Here is a 25492-nt window from a genome sequence, read left to right as displayed (position 1 = left end):
TTTGATATTTATTTGGTTGATGATATTTGTTAGAATTTTTTAAATATTTACAAATGTCCAGCGTATTTTGAATACTTTGATTAAAATAATATTCAAAAAAATTTTGTAGATAATAAATTCTATAAGATAAGAAAACTTATAATTCATAAATCTCTGAGAACGGTATCTTTCTTAGATAAAAAGAGAGCATCTTATGCTTAGATAATCTAAAACCCAAGGGAATTCCATTAGAAAAATTCACATTAAATATACGATTAGAAAACTGGATTCTAGAATAAAATTAATGAAATGTATCTTTATTTATCATCCATAATCTTTATAGGATGTGCATAGGAAGGATTAACCAAAGACACAATCAGGATACTAATGTATAAAAAAAAAATATAGATTCTGGAAAAGAGAACGTTGAAGTTGTTCTCACAATGGAATAATTTCCGACAGCAACATGTCTACAAATCTAAAATCAGTTGTCTATTTTAGCAATGTTAGTAGTATTTCGCTTTGAGGGATTTGTAATCTAACTCAGCATCCGCGTTTTAAAGAAATTTGGGACGGTTGAGTAAAAGTCTTGATAACAGGGTTGGAAGATTATGCTTTCATCTTGCACTGAATACCGCATGTAAATGCTGTTTTAATGAAAGCTGTAACCAATATCTTGATATAGTTAAACAAATAATCGGTTGTTATTTCCCATATGGGAGTTGCAGTACATCTTTAGGTGGTGTGATATATCATGCAGATATGTGATGCTGTGTAAACAAATAAGTAGTAAATAATCGCGTAAGTATGGAAACCAAAATGTGTTTTAAAATAAACAATTTCGATTTGAGTTATTTAATTATTGCTAATTTTTGATTTTCTACAACTTTGTTGAATCACAAAAACTGGTGTTGTTTGAAAAATATGTAAGGGAGATTGGGTTTAGTTGTCCCATTTACGGTAATACACAGAGAAAAAAAGTTTGGTAAAAGTGCAATTGTCAGAACATGGTAAAGTTTACCGTTTTTCTAGCTATTGGAACGCCAAATCTTAACAAAATCGATGCAAGTACAAATGTTAAGATTTCTGAAACAATTACAGGCAACGACAAGTACATGCAAGTACAATTTGAGCATAGCTAAAAAAAATTTTCTTTAAAAAGTATCTAAAGTAATATTTTTAACAACGGTAATTATTTAGAAACGAATTTTTTATTTTTGAGAATATTTAATTCTAGAAACGTAATATTTTGTGAGCTAGCTGTACATTTGTACAAGATTTCAAGTTTAAAAAAATTCTGAAACTATGTTTTATTTCATGTAAAAAATATCTCTTATGCTATGATTATTTAAAGCTTACTTTTTTAAAATTTTGACTTCAAATAGGATTTACAATAAATTTTTATACAAAATATATAAAAAAAGTAGAATTAAAAAAAATCAACAGTGTTGATAAGTGTTAAGCTTATTTTATTGCTGACAATATTGAACGAATTTAGTTATAATATTGTTAATTACTGCACGAATTAAAATTTTGGCTCACCATAATTAAACAAAACTTTTCAAAAGAAAAAAAATCCAAATAATTAACTGCGTACAAAGAACTAAAAAAACAATAGATCCTTAACGAATTTATTCCTTTTGATACCAGTAGAAGTAAGTTTCTCAAACATAGTCAAAATTTAAGGAAACCATAAATCTTTCTTAATTACATGTATTAAAAATGTTAGCTACGCTTAATTTTTTTTAATGAATTATAACTTATTTTTTTAATTTAGCCCTCAAAAAGAATTTCTAACAAATTTTATATGAAATGTACAGTTTGAACAAAATAATAATTTAACAAATACGATACAACAATAAATGTGAAGATCTTTTATTGATGACAATTTTGAACGAATTTAGTTAGAATAGTACTGTAAATTACTGTCCAAATTAAAATTATTATCAACCATAGTGAAAAACTATTTTTTTCGAAACAACAACTGAAGTAATATTGGTATGCCTTAGACTTACGAGAACTGTGGACGGTACAATCAAAACACATTTGGTATGAAACGTTATAAAAAGTATTCAGTGCCTTTAAATAATACGTATCAAAGTTAATGCAATTTTACGAGTAAAGATTTTTTCCGTCGAATAGATTACTTATCTGAAATCTTATCTGAAAAGTATGCTGTTCAGAAATTTATCTAGATAAGATAATGTAATTTATAGTTTCAATTATGAAACACATTATCTTCAGTTTAGTATTGATTCTAGAGGAAGTTTATCTAGACAAGTATGTATGTGAATGTAATTTATAATTTCAATTATAAATTACATTATATTCAATTTAGTATTGATTCTAGAAGAAGTTTATCTAGATAAGTATGTAAGTTAATGTAATTTATTATTTCAATTATAAATCACATTATCTTCTCTTTAGTCTTGATTTTCGAAGAAGTTTATACAGATAAGTATGTAAGTTAATGTAATTTATAATTTCAACTATAAATCACATTATCTTCAGTTTATTATTGTCTTTCGAAGAAATTTATCTAGATAAGTATGTAAGTTAATGTGATCTTTAATTTCGATTATAAATCACATTGTCTTTCCTTTAGTCTTGATTTTTGTAGTTTATCTAGATAAGAATGAAAGTTAACGTAATTCATAATTTCAATTCTAAATCACATTATCGTCACTTTAGTACTGATTTTCGAAGAAGTTTATCTTGATAAGCATGTAAGTTAATGTAATTTATAATTTCAACTATACATCATATTATCTTCAGTTTAGTATTGTCTTTCGAAGAAGTTTATTTAGATAAGTATGTAAGTTAATGTAATTTATAATTTCAATTATAAATCACATTATCTTCACTTTGGTACTGATTTTCGAAGAAGTTTATTTAGATAAGTATGTAAGGTTATGTAATTTATAATTAATTTCAATTATAAATTACATTATCTTCAGTTTAGTATTGATTTAAATATATTCAGTTCAGTACACTGAGTATGATCAAAACAGCAGTGTTTCTGGCTCTAAGGGAACACCAAAAAACTCTGTAATTTTTATCTAAGAGTTTTGATATTGATTTTGCTAAAATTAACATTAAAATATGATTTTATAATGTGTTATAAAATATAGTAATTTTATCTGTATAATCCAAAATTCATTCATTCGGATAAAATTACTTTTCAGTTTCGTATTTTTGAATAAATGTGTGGTGATAAGAACTATAATTTTGAAAACCAGAATTTCTGGTAAACTGTTACCGCATGAACGAAAAAATTACCACCTGAGTGGTTAGTTTAAATAACGTAAATTTATCAGAAGTACGTTTTTTTTACCGGAATTATCATTATCATCTAGTACGGTAGTTTTGTCGGACTTTTTTTCTCCGTGTAATTATGAATAAATAAAAGATGACAACACAGCATTCGAACCACTGAATTAATGTCTTTGTGAGAAAAACAATATTTTTTCCACTTAAAGAAAATTTTCCTTTCATTCTATTTTCATTTTCAAAAAAATTTTTTTAGCAACTCATCTGAATTTTATTTGAAAAAAATGAGGGTTACGAAATAATGAGGATAGCTTATTTCGACTGATGTCAATTTTGTGTTTATTTAAAAATGCGATGATTGTACTTCAGGACAGTAAAACATAATGTTTTTAAGCGTACGCAACAAATGCATAAGTTATAATTCCCGTATCCTTTTCTATAAGAAATATCTGCTCTATAATCTATTGAAATCTTTTAAATAAAAATTTTTTTGTATCTAATGAGTAATTTTTAATTACGTGCATTATTGTAATATTTTTGCTATTTTTTTAAATTTAGATATTATGAACATTAATGCTGGAAAGTTGTTTTATGACATAAATTTCCATGAGTTTTTTTAAGTTCAATAAACAATTCTTTCTTTCTTCTTAAATCAGTAAATAACTTTGTTTCATAACAAAATAAAATTCCTAATTTAAGTAACTTTTTGAGAAAATTAATTTATTTTAACCATTTATTCACCCATAAAAATAATACTATTTTCATTATCAAATTGGGATCATTTCACTTAGGGGATATGGTGTTAATATTTATCATTACTGTAGATACGAGGGTTGCTATTTATATTTCTGACCTAATAATGAAAAAACAAATATGTAGGATTGAAATTGGTTTTATTGTTTTTCAAAATATTCTCCATGATGATCAATACACTTTTGCATGCGTTTGAACCAATTTTCAAAGCACTTTTTTCAGTCCGATTGAGGTAACTCCAAAACATGCGTTTTGAATGCATCAACCGCTTCTTCGGGGGTCGAAAATCGTTGTCCCCGTAATTTATTTTTGATGTGAGGGAATAAGAAGAAGTCATTGGGTGCCAAATCAGGGCTGTACGGCGGATGACCCATCAGTTCAATCTTTCGCTCCGTCAGAAATGCCTTTGTTTGAGTCGATGTGTGAGAGCTCGCATTGTCATGATGAAGAATGATTCGCCTGTTCTTCTGCTTTTCTCGAATTTCTCCGATGACTTCTGGCAAACAAATGGTCGTGCACCATTCAGAATTGACCGTCCTGCGTTGCTCTAACGCCACTGTTGCCACATGACCGTTAATGTCGAAGAAACAGGCAATCATTTGTTTCGATGTGCTTCTTCTTCGAACAACTTTTGTTGGTTTTGCCTCGTCTTGGAAGACCCATACAGTTGATTGCTGTTTTGTTTCCGGCTCATATGCATAGATCCATGATTCGTCACCTGTGCAGATGTTATACACAGCCTTTGATGTACCTTGAACGTATTTTTCTAACATTTCCTTGCACCAATCGACACGAGCCTTTTTTTGAGCGTTTGTCAGATTATGCGGGATCCAACACGAACAATTTTTTTTTACGCTCAAATGTTCATGCAATATTTTATTGATGCTAGTCATACTAATGTCCAAAGACGCCTATATCTCACGGTATGTCACATGATGATCTTGCTTTATCAGTTTATGCACAGCATCGATCTTTTCTGGCACAACAACGGATTTTGGACGACCTGCACGGGATTCGTCCTGGATCGAACATCGACCACAATTAAATTCGTAGTGCTGTAGGATGGCGCTTTATCACTGAATAAAGAATTAAGTTCATCGAAGCACTCTTGTCTTGACAATCCACGTCGAAAGTTATGAAAAATAATGGCACGAAAATGTTCACGATTCAATTACATTTTTTGAAAGAGAAGAACTTTTCAATTTACTGTCAACAACACAAATGAAACTATAATGGTAAATCATCTGCTGAATTTATGTTTAAAATTATCAAACTTTCGATTAAAATCGTCTGCGGTCGCCTAGCAACACTTACTGTTGCCAAGGCCAGAAATATAAATAGCAACCCTCGTATACCGACATGCTTAGATTTGTACATTTTAATATATTGGCAAAAAAATTTTTTAGGATTAAATTTGCTCGAATAAAACTTTGCCGGGATGCAATTTGTTCTTTTGCTGATTATAAAGGATAAATTAAATTTAGTGATAAAATAAAGTTAATATTTTTGCTGCAGACAAGAACGTGTATTGATTTTAGATCTTGAGCTCTAGTTGAAATTAAATAACTTTTACCTGTCGAAAAATAGCTGAAATTTTTATGAATGATAATTTCATTTGGTGATAATATCATGATAAAATCAATTAATATTATGATAAATTCAATTTAAATACGGTGAAGTACAATGATAGGTGATAATGCTACAAGGAATTATAAATTTTTTAATAAAAGCTAATGAAAAATTGCGACGAAAAAATATGTACATTTGTTGCATAAAACGCTGCACTTGCCAATTAAATTAATAATTTATTTTTTTCGTTAAATAATTTTAAATTTGGATTAAATACCCCCCTAAAAACCTAAAACTTTTGTCAATATATACTGTTATATATATCAATATATTGTGTATGAATTATATGATTTATTGTTCTCGTATCAGAAAGCGTGAACATTATGTAATCACGCAAAAAATGTATAAATAAATTCGAATATTATCGAACAAATTAAAAGTTTAGCTTTGTAGTTCTCTCTTATAAAACAGTTATTCAAAATGATTTTAATAAAAAATAAATAAGCAAAAATTTAGACTGGAATTGAAATTTTTTTTATAATAATACAAAAGCTATATAAGTACAAAATAAATAGACAAATATTATAAGAAAAACTTATTTATAATATCAATTAAAACTTAAACGTTTATCTAAATGAAAACGTTTAAGAGCTGAAAAAAATGATTTGTTCTATTTGACATTCAAACATACATCTTCAAATCCTTCGTGTTTTATCCTAATTTGACGATTTGAACTTAATCAGTTCATACATAATTCAGAATCAAGAAGATTAATTTGTTTCATATTTAATGTTATTTCCGAACTTCCGGAGGGAAAGAAAACATTTTTGTTTCCGCTTCATTAAAAAAAAATCCCATTGACTTACAAGCCTCGTGACACTGAACTTGTCCTGTGAACCAATTTAAAATATCTCAACGGAATGGTGATGCCAATCCGGTGGAACCAAATTCAAACATCAAAAATGGCTCCCGGCTTTGTGGGGAAAAATTCTTTATTGACTATTTGTGGGAGGATCTTGTGTCTTATTGCTAATTATGACGTCTCAGAAACCACGTGATGAAACGGCAAAAAAGATGGTCTCTTAAAAGGCGATCACCGATTCGAAACATTCAGTAATTTTCTGCGTGATTCATGTCACTCAACCATTGATTTGTTTGAAGGTGAGTAACGTTTTATGATTACCATTCAATGGGGAAGTAAAAAAAAATTAATGTTTTTTTTTAAATATTTTATTTTTCATATTTAAGATTGAAAGCAAGTGATAAAAACGATATTCCGAATTGAGAATTTTTTAGTTCAAATTTTTTTTTAATAAAAAAAATTTAATATTTTTAAATAATATTTTATTTAAAACATTTTTATTATAAAAATTTTTTTTTTTCAAAAAATAATAATTTTTTTTTAAATATTTAATTTTTTTAGATAAATAATTGTATTAAATAATTTAGTTGAATTGTAAAAATGATTAGTCTATTCAAATTAACATTCATTCAGTGGATTTTTTTTAATATTTGAAGTTTGCGCGGTTATATGTTAACAGCAAGTTATAACAAAATTATTCTTATTAATTTTAAGTGTTTATCAATCACACAACGAAGGAAGTTTAAGCTAAAATTTATTTTAGGAAAAAAAATCTTGTATAAATTATTTTATTTAATATTTTTTTAAAATTTTCTTCATTAGAAAATCTGTATGGCTCAAGTCTGTTAGTCACTGATTTAAAAAGAGATAATCTTTTTTTAAATGAGCATTCAAATTAGGTAAAGAGTTGATTTCGTTTTTATATTCCAGTTTCTTTTAATATTTACAAATTTATTTAGATTTTGTACCAAGAGTTTTTTGTGAGCTTAAATATGTTTTAACAAAAAATATGTTATATCAAAATATATATGGTATCAAAAATATATGTTATAATTAACGGATTTATTTATTTAATTACTATTTTTATTTTATTGAAAATTTCTGTATTGTTCAAGATATTTGAACTGTAGATGCAAGTAAACTATTACGATTGGCATTGAAATTAAAGAAAAAAATATTTTTAATATTCTTAGTTATGTATTGGCAGTAAGTGAAGTAAAAAGGATTCTCAATCATTTTCAAATTGATAGCAATCTTTAATCAAACACTTTTTAGCTGAAATTTCGTTTAATAAGGAAAATAGGCTTTTTTTATTTAAAATTTTAAAGATTTCATTTAAAACATTTAAAAAAAATTTTTTTTTCATGAAAATTATGTTTGATTTGAAAATCCTAATAATTTAATCGAGCTGAAAACAGTGTGATATTCTGCACCGAGAAAAGAAGTATGGTCGAAACTACCAAGATATGATAAAATTTACTTATTATATAAATATAGAATATGATTAAAATTTACCGGGTGTATAAGAGCACTAAAAAACACAGTAATTTTTACCGAAGTTTTTTGGTAAAATTAACAATAAAATATGGATTTATCATCGTCCTAATTGGTACTAAATGTAGTAAAATTTGGTAATTTTATCACGATGCATAGCAGAGAAAATGAATTATTCGGTTAAATTAATTTTTCAGTTTTATATTTTTACTAAATGTGTAGCAATAAGAACTATAATTTTTACTGTAAACTGTAACCATAACGAATGGAAAAATTATCACATGAATGGTATAAATATTGTATAGTTTGGTCTATTAACAGAATTATGTTTTTTTAAATCAGAAATATGATTGCCATATAATAAGGTATTTATGTCCCCCTGTGTATGGTCAACAAATCAATCAAAGAAAAATTATTATTATTCTCCATAGTTTTTGAGGCTATATGCTTCAAAAAATTTCTTTCTTATTATTGAGAAGTATCAAAATCAGTAAGTATTATGAGATCATATCAAAAAACCTTTTCACTTTAAAATTTTTTTTGAGCGTTTCTGTTTTGTCTTTAATTTTAAAACTCTCTGATTAATTTATTTAAAAGAATTGAAATTTTTTTTCTCTAATATCTTTACGTGCGTATATTTTTTGTTTGAAAGCTTGTTTACTTTTCTGCTTGGTTACTTTTACTTTTTCATCCCTTTCAAAAAACTTCTTAGGTATTAAATTGTTCTCAAATGATGCAAGTGTTACTCTTAATAAATTTGGATAAAACAAATACTTTCAATTTCATCTAAATCTTAAAAATGTTCGTTTTTATTTTTAATGAAACAACTTTTTTTTTGCTTAGATATGTCATATTTGTTTTTATTTAATATGAAAAGTAATGTTCACATATATATTAGTTTTGCTTAATGTATGGAATTTATTTCAAATAAAATTTTGAAATATTGTTGAAGGAGTATAAAGTAAGAAAATAATAAAAAACCTTCAGAGAGATGATAATTTTCATACTATTAGATACTTTATTGATCAGTGTCTACCCATGAAATAAAATCATCTGAAAAACTGAGGAACGAATTGCAGTTATCACCATAAAAATGCAGAAATTTCGAAAGTCTACTAAGACGATTTAAAAAGCTGCAGATTTTATAAATGTTTATTCAAATATTTCAGAGATTTAGACCTGCAAAAGGAAAAATGCGCAACATTTTTCAAATTTCAGCTTTAGTAAAAGAAAAATATAATTAACATTTCTTAACATTCATACCATATAAATAACTTATAGAAATTTTATTTACTTATTTCCAATTAAGGTCATTAAACTTATATTCCGAAATAGATTAATTTTTGATACAATTAGATGTGCAATTTTAATGAGCTTTATCGGATAACAATTTTTCATTGATTATATTTTTATTAGTTAGTTTTTTTTAAATTATTGAGAAATGAATAACGAAATTTTCGGCTAAATATTTAACTATTGATAAAATTAATTAATTTCATTACACTTTGTACTTATGTTGTATGTAACAATTGCATCATAATAATAATATTCACAAAAATATTGTTGCGCTTATGGCTTATTATTATTTTATATAACTATTTGCGTTCAATATTTGATTCAATTTTTGAAAACAGATTTTTGACAAGCTCTAAAAAGATGGAAGCATAACCATATCTAAACTTTAAGCTCTGGAAATAATTAAGTTCTCATTTAAATTATAAAATTAACAATAAGACAAATTTTTTTTAGAGTAAACTTGTTACTCTCTCTAATGAAAGGTATTAATATTAATTATTACAATATTTTTCTATAAATAAATACCTTTAAAAAAACGTTTTTCTAAACGAAAGGACCAATTTTCTAAGCCTAAATAATGGCAAAAAAATTTCAAATATTTTTCAGATGATTAAAATAAAATAATAAAGTTTTAATTGGATGATTACAGCCTTAAAAATGACAGCATTAAAAAACCAATGATTTACTGTGTTAAAGGGTTTTTGAGAAGAATCTTGCGTAATCAGTCTGTAATGCAGCCAACATGTAAAAATAAACAGTGCAATTATTTATACAAAAATAGACAGAGAAAAAAATTCCGGTAAAATTACCCTACTGTAAGGTAATGACATTTCCAGTAAAAAAACCCAATAATTCTTAGTAATAAAAATAAATACAGTATTTGAACCATTCATATAGTTATTTAATCCATTCATAAAATAACGGTTTACCGGAAACTGTGGTTTTTTAAAATTATAGTTATAATTTATAAATTACAGTAGCAACACAATTAGTAAAAACTGAAAAACTGGAAAGCAAATTTTACCGAATAAAGGAGTTTTATACCATAAGCTAAATTATCATGATAAAATTGCCAATTTTTATTACATTTACCAAATTTTAACACATATTAGAAAACAATATTTTACTGTTAATTTTACCAAAATCATTACCAAAGCACTTCCGTAAAAACTGTCGAGCCTTTTGGTCCAATAGAGCCAGAAACATGGCAAATTTTAACATATTCTATATTTTTATTTGTTATGATAACAGTTTACCAGAAATTCTGGTTCTCAAAATTATAGTTCTTATTACTACACAATTAGTAAAAATATGCTAAGTGCAGAATGGTTTTTATGATATGCCCAAAAATATGATAAAATTACCACATTTATTACCAAACAGGAGAATGATAAAATACTATTTTATTGTTAATTTTACCAAAAGTGGTTGTGGGTTTGAATCCCACCGTAGGCATGGATGTAACTTTCTCTCTCTCTCTTTGTGTTCTATGTCCTTTCTTCTGTGTGAATGAAACCAGCTTTATAAACGGGTTTGTGATTGTATGACGTGGGCGACGCTACTCCACCGCCGTGGATTAGCCACAGTTGTCCACTGGGTAACGATAAAAGAGCAGCAATTCTGGCATTTCTAAGGCCTATGGGAAATAGACTCAAATGCCAGCCATTAAACCAAAAAAATTGTCCATTATGATAAAATAATTGGGAAAACAAAAAAAAAGAAGAAAAAAACGCATTTACTTAAACTTTTGAACAAAAACATTCCAAAACCATATTTGACCAAATATCTAACAAGAGTAGTAATTTTTTTCTGATGAAACATTTTACTATCAGGTCAGTAAAACAAACTATGAAAAAAACCGCAAGATGGGAGCATAACAAGAGAATATCTTCGACTTAAGATAATTAAATAATTGTATTGATATTGTAATGATGTTGTATTGTTAAAAGCTTTTAATTAAATTTATATAGTAATGCCTTAATTAAAGATTTATTTGAATTCATACATTTGAAATGATATAAATCACAAAAAAAATTATAACAGATAACGATTAATATCGCTTATGATAAAGCTAGATTTTTTTCGTATAAAGATACTTTAAGATGTTACTAAAATTAACTCCAAATAGGATACAGTTTTTTAATTCAATAATAAAATTTTTTGTATCATCATTTAATAGGCTGCAACACCATACTTGAAAATTGCTTTTTTTCTTAATTTAGCAATTTTGGACACTTTTCTTGCTTTTCTATTTCGTAGCTCAGAAGTTAAGTGTTCGCCTTCCAAATGGACAGCCCAAGTTCGATTGCCGGCGGTAGCTAGTTGATACGAACTCTGATCTCTGCTCGTAGCAACAGTGCTGACGTAAAATATCCTCAGTGGTAGACGGGTGATGGGTTAAAATCCTGTACCATGTTAGATTATGATAGCGTTTTTATTTTTTTCTGGGTCAAATATTAATTCGCCATCCCCGATTCGAAAGATACTTGCTAAGGGAAATCTTTACGAAACACCCAGCATTTAACATGTTTTATGGGCATTTCGTTGTTATATGAACAGTTATATGAGCAGTATTCGGTAAGATCTGTTGCTTGTGTTAAGGTTTTGATTTTGCATGGCACTAATATATTTTTTGCTTCTGCAGTCTTTGTTTTACATTTTTACAAAAATTTGCATCCGATGTTTCGTTTATGGATTCCAATTTCAAACTTTGCTCTTATTATTTAAATAAAATAAATGAAAAACAATTATTTTTAGCTACCGCACAATTTTGCTTAAAAGCACATTTTAATTTTACCGTAATGAAGCTCTTGTCATGACTATCACTTAAAAACCGATTAAATATAATCGGTCATTTGTATTTAGAAACCATGGATTCACCAACTATTTAAGTAAACTAAGCCTTTTCGTAATTTTTTTTCATCATTCCAGCTTTGAATTCTGGATAATTATAAAAACTAATTTTAATTTAACAAGTGAAAAGTTGATTTCTTTGAATTATTACAGTTACAACTGCAGTCAATTATGTACTTACCAATATAAATATTTGTGGGCAGGTCATTAAATGTCAAACACAACAGGCACAAACTTCTTTATTTCAACTTTGTTTAAGTGAATAGTGTTACTTGAGGAAAATATATAAAATGAAATAATAATGCAATATTATGCAAATTGTTTTAAGCTATCTGGTATGCAGTTTACTCCAAGATAAAAATTGCTTTTTAAAGAAAAGCAAATGTTTAATTAGGGAAATATTTTAAAGGAAATGCTTACACAAAATGTAAATAAATATGTACGTATTTAAATCTACGGTTATATTACAAGGATAAAAAACGATTCTGGTAAAATTACCATATAGGAGGGCAATAAAATTTGTTAAAAGAAAGAATTTTATATATTAGCAGTTATCATACCATGTTCTAAAGGTTAAGACTTCTCTCTATTTTACCGAAGAAAAAAGTTTTTTCATGCTTTAAAGTAATAATGAAATTAATAAATTTTGCCTCATCCAAATTTTATCACTTGTTATTAAGGCTTATTTAATTTCTAATTTTACTAATATCATTATCAAAGGGCTTCGGTAAAAACTACTGAGTCTTTCGGTGTCACCATAGAAAGAGAAACTCGGTAAATTTTGCAATATTCTAATAATTTTAACCATACTTTTTTCTCAGTGTAGAATGAATAAACTATTTTAAAACTAGCAATTTAATTCTCTTTTAATATTTTTCTACAAAGTGGTTATTTAGCATTTATGCAAAAAGTTAATTCCCAGTATATTTTTTCAGTTTTAAATAATTATTTTACAACATTATTTTAATTAATAGAGTTGGTTGACTGCACGCAGTTTTACAGAAAATCTAGTTTAAATATAAATGTAATTTATTTAAAACAAAATATAGCTTGATTGCTATTTAAGGATAATTAAACGGTGTTTATTATAATATTTATGTTTATCACGAAATGTTTCTTAATAAATTAAGATCATAGAACTACTTAATAATATACAAAAAGAATACCTAACATTTTTAGTTTTTACCTTTGCCGATTGTTGATTTCTGAAGTAATATCAAATGCAAAATACAATTAAAAATTTAAGCCACATCGGGGAGGTGCATCATTTTATGTATGAACGTATCCTGTGATACTAATTAAAAGAACATAATTTTTCCAGAAGAAATAGAGTGGAATGGATTTATTTTTATTTCGTACATAATAAAATCAAGTCTTTTCGCTATTAACTTAGCATCATTGGTTAGCATATATTTGATTGTTTCGGATTTTAACATACGCTAGATTTTTTTTAATTTTAAGGTCAAGTAAGCATTAAAATAAATGATTAAATTCAATTGTATACCCGTTCTAATTAGTAAGCTCCATCAGACCAAATATTAGCGATAATAAAAATTATTAATACCGTCTAACTGTGTCTTTTCTAAACAATATGTGTAACGGATGGCGCTATGTGCAGTGATGTAAGAGTTAATTACTATTCAGATTCCATAGAGGAACTGTAACGTTACATCATTCTTCGTTGTTGTTGTTAGATATATGTTTCTGTTACAAAGAGTTTTGTTATGAATTTTCAGCTCATTTATCTTATATGGATTAGCGAAATACGGATTCACGAATGAATAACCATTGACCCTAAGACTAGTATATTTCACGTTAGAGCCTCCAATATTAATTTTTGAAGTTAATCATAAGCAATATGTAAGTTCAAATATTGCTTAAGATTAACACTTACCTCTATTCTTGAGCCTCCAAGGAAGTTCACAAAGCTCTTGCATCCAGTTGAAGCAACTTGCTTGATATTGAATCTTGCAAATTCATCAAATACGGTTAACCCATTGTATAAACGTGTCCCTTTTGTTTTTCACGAAATTCAATTTAAGTGATTTTTCAGTGTCATCGAAAAGGAATTGGGTGTATGATTGTTCATGATATCAGTCTCATAAACTTTCAACACATTGAACTTTAAAGTTGACCCCTTGAAAAAAAAAGGGATTTCAACTGCATACTAAAAAAGGATGACTGACAGAATATTAAAATAAGACAAATTTTTTTCCCGGTAAGCTACTATTGTTACGCTATGCTTACATTTCCGTAATTTTTTTATGCAATAAATTCGATAAACATTAGTTTTCATCTTAATTAGATAAAATATTATTATGCAGTTGTGCGCACTCGACAGCTATTCGAAACACAAGAGCAATCACGCCCACAACCGTGATCTTTATCCAGCTCTCATGACCAACACTCAAAGCCCGGTGATACAGTTCTCCCGGCCTCTTACAAAGCAGCAATGAATCAACAAATGGAATCCATTCATCGAATTCTATCACAGATAAAATTCTGGAGGGGGAATAATATAGCTTAGTTACCGCTACAACTATTAAATTCCAATTCTCTAATATATAAGACATGTTAATTCGATTTTACTTGTGTCTTGAGATGCTCTTTAATAGATGAGGGTTGACATTGTTGGTAGCTTAGCTCCACAAGAGGTTTCCAACATGTTAAGATACGTATTTGAAAACTACATGCACAGTAGCTGCCCCATATATTTAGAATCATTTCAGGATTTTTCTTTATAGTATACATGCTGGTTTTATTAATCTGCTTTATGGGGCTTTTTTTTGCCGGAAATACCATTACAGTATGGTAATTTTCCAGAGTTTTTCTTTATGTGTACTTTAAAAAAAAAATAAGTAGTTTTAATTTTTACAATATTATTTTTCCGAAAAAATTACCGCTTTCTTCTGAAAGCTCATTAGGAAATTTCGGCAGTATTTATAAATCAAAATTAAAAAGTATTCAGTTAAGAAATGTCCAGAATGTTTCACTCTATCAAAGCAGTTTTGGTCGTGCAGATTCAGTTTCCGATTTTATTGGAATAAAATTTAAACCTAAGCATATCACATTTACTATTGTAATTTCATTCAAAAACTGCTTATTTAATTCTCATTTAATATTTTTCGATAAAGAGATAATTTAGCATTAGTGCGAAAAGTTAGATCTCAGTATTTTTTTTCAGTCTTAAATAATTATTTTACAAAAATTTTTTAATTGCTCATGTTGATTGTACACAATTTTACTGAAAATCAACTTTAAATATATACATAACTTATTTAAAGCCATTGTATAATGAATATTAAGCTGTGTTTATAATAATGCTTATGTTTATCATAAAATATTGCTTAATAAATTAACATCACAGAACTACTTAATAATAAAAGGAACGACATTTTTAGTTTTAACCGTTCAATTTCGTATAACATCGTTACTTTAATTAATATTTAAATTGCAATATTAAGATTTAAATGAAACTGATTAAAAATAGTTTGGAGATAACCTTAACAATGTTTATTAAATACCTAAGTAATCGAATTGAACAGAATAAAAATACCATTACTTGATGAATTAATAATTTGAGGGCAAATACCGTTATAATACTTATAAATTTCTTGTTGATGGAATCCAACTACTTACAGATAGAATTAGTTTGAGGATTCAATCAGTTTTTTTGTCTAATTAGAATGTATCGATAAAGTTAAAAAAATGTGTTAGACCATTATTTTATATTACATGAGTTGTATTCACTTCGCTCGAAATATCTAAGATTTAAGTGTTAAAGTATTTGGTTTAACCCAGTGTTTCTCAAACTTATGACTTTCGTGTACCCTTTCTAAATTTTTCGTAACGCTGTGTACCACTAATAAATAAGCTAATGTATATTTTTAAATTATGTTTATTTTTCTTTCTTGGTGCAAAATTGTGTTAATAAGTTTATTTGCATCAGTGAGAAGGATGATATTGTTTTTGCTGTGATAACAGGAAAAAAATTTTATTTTTTAAAAATAATCAAAATAAGTAGAATTTTTTACAAACCTTTACTATAAAAAAATTGCACAAAAGTTAAAAATCACAACTGGCTGTTGACACCACTAATTATTAACTCTTAACTTTGCAAAAAATAGCCAATAGAAAAATACGTAATCGTAAATTTTCGTGGCCAGCTTTGTTTTGAAATTAAATTTTTTGAAATTTTACTTTGTTGCAAGATATTTCGCATAAGAACGCGTACCCCTGCTAAGTTGTTCCAGTACCCCTGGGGGTACGCATACCACAGTTTGGGAAACACTGGTTTAACTCTATCTTTTTATATTTAACAATAAATTGTTCAAACAATAAATAGTATCAATTTTGAGAGAGTAAAATTTTCGTTTGATAATTAAATTTATGCAGTTACTGATTCATTTAACGAAAGCTAAATTAATTAATTATTTAGTTTAATTTTTATAAATTATTTGCTAATTATTGTAATATTAATGAAAATTACTGTAGGAAAAGCGAATCACCAGTATTCACCATTTTATTAAACTTTTAATTCATTGGATTAGCAACTGAGTTCTTACTGGGTTCTCTTTTTTAAATAACATTATGCATAATATTAAATGTTTTTGTAATAATGTTCGAAATCATTTGAAATTTTTATTTTATTTTAATGGCACTTTTGTTATTTGTTTTTGTTCGATTTAATTTACATTAATTTTCAGATCTTTAAAATCGAATATCAAGCTTAGAAAAATTAGCATTTTTCATGCCTTTTTTTACTTTTAAACAAGGCTCGAGGTTTCTGCTTTTAATTAAGTTCCAACCTAAAAAATCAGTAAGGTAGATGTTTTGAAAATAGTTGCTTCAGATTATCTAGGAAAATTCAGTTTATACAGGCAATACGTACATTAAATTCCTTTAGCTTAACAAAACTTTTAATTTTGTTGCAACAATTGAAAGTTTTTGTTTACATTGAGTTTTAGTTTGAAAGAACTTATCATATTACATTTTGTCAACAAAACTTCCGATTGAGATAGAAATGATAGCATGCATTCTAACTGATCGGTTATGAAAGAAATACTTGCATCTAAAATCTTTAGTTTAGCGAAATTTCAATTTAAATGATTATGGTATAAGTTATTAGCAGTTCTTGAATCAGGTCTGCTATCTAGGAAATAAGTACGTCTAAAATTCCTTAATTTTAAAAGAATTGTAATTTAAATCAATATAGTAGAAAGTATAGCATTTCTTGAAACTGATTGGTTACTCAAGAAATAAGTACATTTAAAATCCTTCAGTTTTATAAGACTTACGATTTAAATAACTGTGCTAGAAATTATAGGTGAACTTGAAACTGGTCGGCCCATTAGGTTTACAAAACTTTTAATTTAAATTATTGGGATAGTTCTTGAAGGATTTGAAACGAGTTGGTTTGAATTGGTGGCATTAGAGGGTTTTCATATGGATTTGGAACATTTCGTCGAATTGGAGCGTTTAAGGGAGAAATCATCTTCCCTCATCCTTGAAGTCAAGGTCGAGAAATTCGACTGCTTATTGCCGGGTTGTTAAGAAAACTTTAAGTATACTTAAAACAACTTAATGCACGATGTAGGCATTAGTATTCCTCTTCAGAGGGAATTTTGCCGCGCCTCGATTATTTTGAAGCATCCTCGTGACGAGTTTTGTCATTTACATTTGGAATACCTGAAGATGTTTCACTTATCAACAACCGTTAGAGAGATTAGGCAACCTTCTTCTCTTTATCTAAATTAACCTCCATATCATTCTCCATCATTAAATGTAACAAATTTGTAAAGAATTGCAATTTGTAAAAATATGTATTCCAGAAGAGTAACTTATCAAATCAGAGAGTAAGAGATCAAACATGTCCAAATGTTAATTTTCCCATGAACACGGTGTCTAATGATTCACACTATATATAATATATATTATATATATATATATATATATATAGTTCAAAATTAAGAGAAACATAGAAAAAAAATAAATTACAGAATTATTAAAAAAATTATTTGAAAAAAAAAATTATAAAAATCCGGGTGAAGAAATATAGATATAATCTCTTCATCGTCTCACATGATTATATGCGCAAAAGGAGTGCTTTCTAATATAGTATTGCAAATTATATCAATATAATAGTGTGAGGAGCACTCTTTCTGTCCTTTTTGTATTTTTTTTACTGTGCATACATATAACAGGTGTTTGATTGAAAGTTATTCAACGTCTGCAGTATAAGATTGTTTAAGGAGTAGAAATATCGAGGAATGGTCTCCCCGGCTGCTGACACAGATGCAATTATTTAAAAAAAAATTCAGGGGCCCTTTTGTACAGACGAGGCTGAAAGTTTTTGATATAGAGCTTAATTAGGTAGAATTAGGGACCTAAAACCACTTACCGCTTTTAAGATGGTTATAGATTTGTAAGCATTAACTGTGGAATTGAAAATAATAACAAGAAAAAGAGCATACGGCGTTAAATCGTATGATTGACGACCAATTCTGATAAACGAAACTGAAAATTACACGATCAGTTCTGTCTTAGAACGCAAAATATCATCCAACAATGAAAAAGAGTCTGTCTTTGATTTGGGACAAAGCTTTCCATTTCTAATGTGCCCCGAATAGCCCCACTGAATAGTTTTTTTTTATCAGTTTCATTCATGCTAATGAAAATAACTCTTGTGTTTATAACTTTAATGGTTTGGTGCAAAAGTCAAATTTTCAATGAGATTGTGAACACCTTTTAAAAAATGTTGCTGGAATGGCAGGAAGGGACGTTTACAAATTGAAAACTAAAAACAAAAATCTTTCTATTTTTTTTTATATCGATGAAATGGAATTTTCAATCTTAAAGCACAGAACTCTTAAAAGGACAACTTAAAATGACAACTTCAATGAACTAATAGGGATTTACAGGTTATTTGAACTTTTCTTACACTTCAAGAAAATTGTAAATTAAGTCTATCTTTTACAATAATTACCGCACTAAAGTTTGGAATCATATGTTAATATATTGCTTTTTCGGATTATACGATATTATTTCTTTTCCAGACAATTAAAGCACAATGAAGGACAAAAAAGTTATGAAGACCAGCGTAGCTGCTCTCGTTCTATTTATGGCACTGAACAGTGTTCAATCTCAAGGATTAATGGGTGGTGGCTATAAGCACCGAGGTAATCATGCTATAGAATTACTTTTAGCCACAGGAATATTGGCTAAATTGTTCAATCACCGAGGAAAACTTGGGCATGCTGGTCGTCAATTTATGAGCGCGCTTATTGGAGGACCCCGTTATCATCATCCAAGGTTTGCAAACGCCAGGTATGTGAGTTTACCAGTAAAGTATACCGGTCAATATACCAGTAAAATGAAGTTTATTTAAACGTAATATGTATGTTTAACTAATAATTTATGAAGTAATCTGAATCTGGCAGAATTAGACAAAATGTAATTATATCTTTAATTCACATTGACGATTTTTTTCTCACCCAAATTTTAAAATTTATATGTTCTGTCTTTCAGAATATAAAATTATTTTTTCAGACACAATACGTTATTTAATTTCTGTATCGATGAAAATTTTAAAGCATTATCGTAATTTTAAAAAAAAAGCATGCTTAGGAAAAATGCCGTAAAAAATTATGCTACAGTTACGTAGATTCCATCTTGAACGATTATTTTTTGCGGATCCCTTCTTCATTTTAATTGTTTCTTCACACTAATTACTGACTCCATAATTTCAAAAAATAACGTTTTGGTATTTAACGGTTAAAATGTTTTGCTCGTCTTTTTTCAATAAATGATTCGTTGCATTTATGGAAATTAATAGTTAAAGAATAAGAAACGTAAAACAAATTAAAAAAAAATTAAAAAATATTTTTAATAAAACTCAACCTAAATCACAATATGATACTTTATGTTATTAATTTTACTTAATAAGATGGGTACAGTTGTTTATTGAAACCAAAACTGCAATGTTGGGTTATTTGTTAGAATGTTTGATTTTAAGTCTCAATCCTTATTTCCGTATATATTGATATAAAATGTAACAATTGTTTCAAAAACAATATTAATACAAACAGAATGGAATATTGGAGTGCTTTATTTGGAGTTAATATCAAAATTGTTTCTTAAATACCCGGTAAGGTAGAGGCTAAGACCACACTAAGACTAAACTAGAAAATTGCAATATTCTATTTTTTCACAGGTTTCCCCTCGACATGGCTATTGGTCATCCTGCCTTGTTGCAAGACGACATTCTAGATGCTAGTGCATTAAGTTCAATGAATGTTCCCTTAATGGACAACGACCTCCTACTCAACCAAGAGAGTTCATTACTTGCAGCCAGAGCACCACTTCTAATGTCTCCCTCCACACAATTCTTTAACGATGGCCATCTATTTGCTGAGGCACAACTCAACCAACAGCTCTTAGCTGCCAGGAGAGCTAGAAAAATATTAGAAGCCAAGAAACTTTTGGCAGCTTCTGAGGCGAAGAATATTTTAGCAGCACAAAGTGAAGCAATGCAGATGTTAGCAGCTGAAGATGCTGCGCAAGCAACTGCTTTTCTAGCAGCGGATCAATCCCGACAGGTAAAAGAATAGACAGGGGGTTATTTAATCTCCCCCCTTAACATATATTTTTAGAGCCCTTGATAAAAAGCTAAGAAAAATTGCAGACTAAAGTTAGAAATGCAATACTTGAGTAAAGAAATTATCAAAACTTGTGGAATCAGTAATAGAATTGACTAAAACAACGGAAACTGTGGAAAGACTAAAACAACGAAATCTGTTTCAGCCCCAAATAAATCTGAGAGGAGAAGAAATGCGATTTATCTGGCAATTGATCTATTTTTGAGTTTTTAAATCTTGCCAAACTTGCCTTCACCAAATTTTAATAACCTTTTATTTTTTTATGTTTTAACTATTTTATTTAAATACTAAAAGTGCATAATTTGTGACTTTATTTTTGAAAAATGTTCAAAATCCATGGATTAAAAGAGGTAGAGCACTTCGCAACTTTTTATTTTTTCAGAAAAGGAAAATTTTAATTATGGTAACAGAAGTCTTCGCTGGTGAAACGTAACCTCATAATACAACAAATGAACAACAATAATTTACTGCTTGTAAAATAGAAGAATGGATAATAAATAGTGAATTATTTCTTTTATTTTTTATTTTAAAAAAAATAGTAAAAAAATACAAAAGTACTGATTGATCTCAAAAAAATTGAGAATCTTTTTGAGCTTTAAGTTCATATTAACGACAACTGTAAATTTATACTAGATGAGTTGATGAATTGATTGTTTGATGTTTTTTGAATTGATGTATTCGATTAATTGAGTCAAGCTTATTATGCCTAAATATGAATTTAAAGAAAGAATGTGTATAACAACAATAGATAAGCGAAATACAAATGAAATAACATCAGCTAAACATCAGCTGTCATAAAATGAAATAACATCAGCTCATTTAGCTAAACTCATATCAAGCTATATAAAAGAGGAAATCAGGAGTGATAAGTTTCATTTCTTTGTCTGTAAAGTTAAAGATAATATTTGCAATTACACTTATAAAAATTCGCTTAACAAAAGTTGAATTTGTAAACAGTTATAAAATGATATTCTGTATGCTAAAAATGGAAGAAAAAAAATTAAAAGAACTTTTAGAAAAGATTTATGTAGTTTGCTTATGTATCTTTATTAAAGTTTATTTAAACGTTATTTAATTTAACTTTATTAATTATCAAATTTATTCATTATTTTAAATTTATTTCTTAATATAGTGAGCTTCCTTGCAATGATGTAATGTATGATAGCTTCCTTGTAAACATATAATTATAAATTCCGTACTGTTAATGTAATTTTTTTAAGCATGCATCATTGGAAATTAAAACAATTTAGTTTTTTACGCATGAAAAATATTTCCACCGGTGAATTTCACTCTAAGATGTTGTAATTAAAACTAATTAAAGAAAATGAAAAATATACTAGTTTTATAAAATTGTTTTCATAAATTTTTATCCATATAATTAATTTTAACCTGATGATCATAGATTTTATAATTGAATAAGCTACAATATAGAAAAAATATTCTTACTTGCAAAATAGGTTTAATTAATGTCAGTGTTCTATTTTAACTAACCGATTTCCTTTCCATTTGCTAATAGAGGTATTTGGATATCAAAAAGGGAACAAACATAAACAACGCATAATATTTTGAAAAGAAATACAACTGAGCCATAAAATAGGGTAATCATAGTAGGTTTTATTGAAAATCTAAAAAAAATTGATTCGTAACAACACCAGCTAAAGACATTAAAATAATTCACATAGAAACCAAAAAGTTTTTTTAAGAAGAATATCTTAAAACAGACTTTTGTCTTAGAAAAATACCGAAAACTTTGATCTAAATCCAAAGTACTTAGTTAAAAAATAAAAAGAGTTTGTGTTGATTTTGTGGACATACAGTTTCATTTAAGAACTCAACTGTGTAAACAGGATTTTAAAAAATTACAGTTTATATCGTAAAACATAATGCGAATATTTAAAATTTCTGGAAACTTAGGTATGAGAAATATATTATTTATAACTTATTTTGTATTTGGGATTGTAATTTTGTTATTATTTTCAATTTCTTATTGACTTATTATTTTCTATTATTTGTTATCTTATTATTTTACTTTCGCGAATTATTTATCTATCTCTAATTCAAAACTCTTTTCATAATTTAACTATGTTTTATTTCATAGTATTCCAGTGCAATGCCTCCCCCAAAACACTTTGTTCCTCGCCAAGTCAATCAAGGAAATATGTTTCAAGGACACTCAGCCCAACAACAACAGGGCATGTCTTATATGGGAGGACAGCAGCCGTCTCAACAAATGCAAGGCTCAATGAACAGCTTCTTGGGTTCCCAACCACTACAGATGCAAGGCTCAATGAATAGTTTCGCAGGATCCCAACCACAACAGATGCAAGGCTCAATGAACAGCTTCGCAGGATCCCAACCACAACAGATGCAAGGATCAGCAAGCAGTTTTATTCCCTCCCAACCACAGCCGATGCAAGAATCCTTGAATAGTTTTATGGGATCCCAATCCTCACAACAAATGCAGCAAGGTTCTTTGAGCAGCTATTTGGCATCCCAGTCTCCTAACCAAATGCAAGCTGCAGCCAGCAACTACTTCAGATCGCATGCAGTTCCACCTCCAATGCAATCTTCCTCTGCACGAGCTGATCATGTATTGCACCTACCACCAGGAATGAGTGATGCAGAAGCCAACAGAGTCATCGCCAATTTGCATAGATTTATATAATTAGAAAAGAAAGTCGCTGGCGACTTTTACTCATTAGGAACTTTGAGTTTAAAGATATATAATGAGACACCGTTTTTTTTCCAGAGAAGTTGACATTTAGACTATGAAACAACATTGTAAGAGAGTTGACATCTGGCACGCAAAAAAGTACAATTTGTGGATTAACAAATACATCATAATGATCACGTATTTTCTTGCCATCAACTTTGATTGAAATTTTGCAAAGTCAATACATTTAGTTATGAAGAGGACGTAATGGTACTATTTTACATATAAAAGCGAATCTTCATCAAAATTTAGATTTCAATTGGTAAATGCTGATATGCACTAATATCTGTGCTAAGAAATTTTATTGACTTTGTATAATTCATTTCTAAGTTAATGATAGTTTACTTCTATTAACTACATAATTCACTTTTATTAACTACATAGTTTACTTTTATTAACTACATAGTTTACTTTTATTAACTACATTAAAAGATAATGCTTAAAATAATGCAGAGCTGTAGTTAAAAGAGTTTTGAAGACATGCTATTCATATGGCTTTGTTTCAACAGAAAATTTAGAAAATTAAGTTAAAACATATATGCACTTTCACTTTTATGATATACTTTTAGATTCATATTCAAAACAAAGCCTTAGTCATTCATTGTATTTTGTACATAGATAATATAATCAATACTCGATACTGATTGTCTTGTTCGTAATTATGTAAATATTCTTTGTAATCGTTTGAAATAAATGTAGAAAATGCAGTTTCTATTCATTCTTTAGAAGTTTCCAAAATTCTATTAATATATTTTTTATTCATTTTCCAAAATGTTTCTTTATTTATACAAAATTATCCTTACTCGCACTCCACATTGTTGATGTCAAATACTCTCGGTGATATATGAATCATAGGTTAAAATCCCCTCACCCTCGGGTTAATCGAGGGAGTCATTCGTTTTTCCATGTATCGCAAATGCGGGTTAATTCCATCAAAGTCTCCTTCACGTAGGTTCCTCCTTATCTTCTGGGTTTGGTTTAAAATTACTAGACTACGGAATTGAGTATTGATAGTCGTAACTCATAATTGGGTCGGCTATGCAACGTCGGTTATTAATAATATGTGTAATGATAATGCAGTAGATGAAGAAGAGCGAAATAAAGAAAAATCTTAAACTGAATGGCCTTAAAAGAAGGTTTTTGATTGGGAATCTCTCACACCATAAAAAAAAAATAATAATAAAAACTTGAATATTTGCTGTTGTTTACAATTCTTCGACATTTCTCTTTCACATTCAATTCCAGATTTTTTTCTTTGATTCGTTTTACAAGTTAGTGATAAAAAAATGTTTCAATGACTAATTTCCTTGATTAGACCTCAAGGGCTGAGTGGTGAGACTACAAAATACGATTTTTATCTGATGAATAATTCTTGCTCGGGCAGACACGGGCGTTAAGAGGCCTCAGCTCGAGTGGGCTCAGTTTAAAATCTTTCAGGCTCGGACCTAATAAATTAAACTCGAAGTCATCTCTAGTGCGTGAAGTTTCATAATGACATTTTTGCAGTTTTTAATGAAATAAATTAAGAAAAAATTAATTTAATTAAGAAATAATTAATTTAATTTAATTAATTAAGAAATAATTAATTTAATTAAATTGATTAAGGAATAATTAATTTAATTTAATTAATTAAGAAAAACAAATGAGGTATCCCCAATTAAGGTTTGGTTGTTAGCGTTGCACTTGAGTTACTCTAATGGGATTTTGGTCAGGTTCGAAAATTCATCTTTATTGATGATTCGAAAACAATTCTGGCAAATGAGCACACTACATTGCTACAATTTAGATCAGATGATGGTAGTAATCATTTAGCCTTAGCATTGAACTTCCCAACTGACCAACATTGCGTGGACTTTTCCTGTTCTGAAACCATCAAGGACAATACATTATAATGAATTCTGAACCCCTAAAACACAATTGCAATAAGGACAGTTCGTTGAGGCTCTTATCCTTTAGAGCGGGGAATGGAATACTGGAAAACTGTCATAGACTAAAACTAAACCCACCTCTTCTTACAAGGTGACCACAAATGAAGGAATAAAACTT

At 28.1% G+C, this 25492-nt stretch overlaps 1 protein-coding gene across 2 annotated transcripts; it reads left to right on the top strand.

Annotated features, from left to right (window-relative positions):
- Positions 1-2223: 2223 nt before the first annotated feature.
- Positions 2224-24153, top strand: LOC107441222 (uncharacterized). 2 transcript variants are annotated; one of them, XM_087155937.1, is made up of 4 exons: positions 2224-2259; positions 19132-19402; positions 20289-20673; positions 22832-24153. In XM_087155937.1, exons 2-4 carry the CDS (start codon positions 19146-19148, stop codon positions 23396-23398), a joined length of 1209 nt encoding a protein of 402 aa, XP_087012063.1. In that variant the 5' UTR covers positions 2224-2259; positions 19132-19145; the 3' UTR covers positions 23399-24153. The 2 variants fall into 2 exon arrangements, with proteins under 2 accessions (XP_087012063.1, XP_015909880.1); XM_016054394.4 differs by lacking the exon at positions 2224-2259 and adding an exon at positions 6560-6732.
- The last annotated feature ends 1339 nt before the right edge of the window (positions 24154-25492 follow it).

This window comes from Parasteatoda tepidariorum, chromosome 2, assembly GCF_982258835.1.
Source record: "Parasteatoda tepidariorum strain Cologne lab strain chromosome 2, Ptep-v5.0, whole genome shotgun sequence".
Classification (NCBI taxonomy): domain Eukaryota; kingdom Metazoa; phylum Arthropoda; class Arachnida; order Araneae; family Theridiidae; genus Parasteatoda; species Parasteatoda tepidariorum.
The sequence above is the reverse complement of the archived record's forward strand: the minus strand, read 5'-3'. Positions and strand labels throughout refer to the sequence as shown.

Excerpts from the sequence above, each read along its gene's own strand:
- LOC107441222 (XM_087155937.1), top strand. The coding sequence starts at position 19,146 with ATGAAGGACAAAAAAGTTATGAAGACCAGCGTAGCTGCTCTCGTTCTA. Across the intron at positions 19,403-20,288 it reads CCAAGGTTTGCAAACGCCAG|GTTTCCCCTCGACATGGCTA; the intron begins GTATGTGAGTTT and ends ATTTTTTCACAG. Across the intron at positions 20,674-22,831 it reads CAGCGGATCAATCCCGACAG|TATTCCAGTGCAATGCCTCC; the intron begins GTAAAAGAATAG and ends TTTATTTCATAG.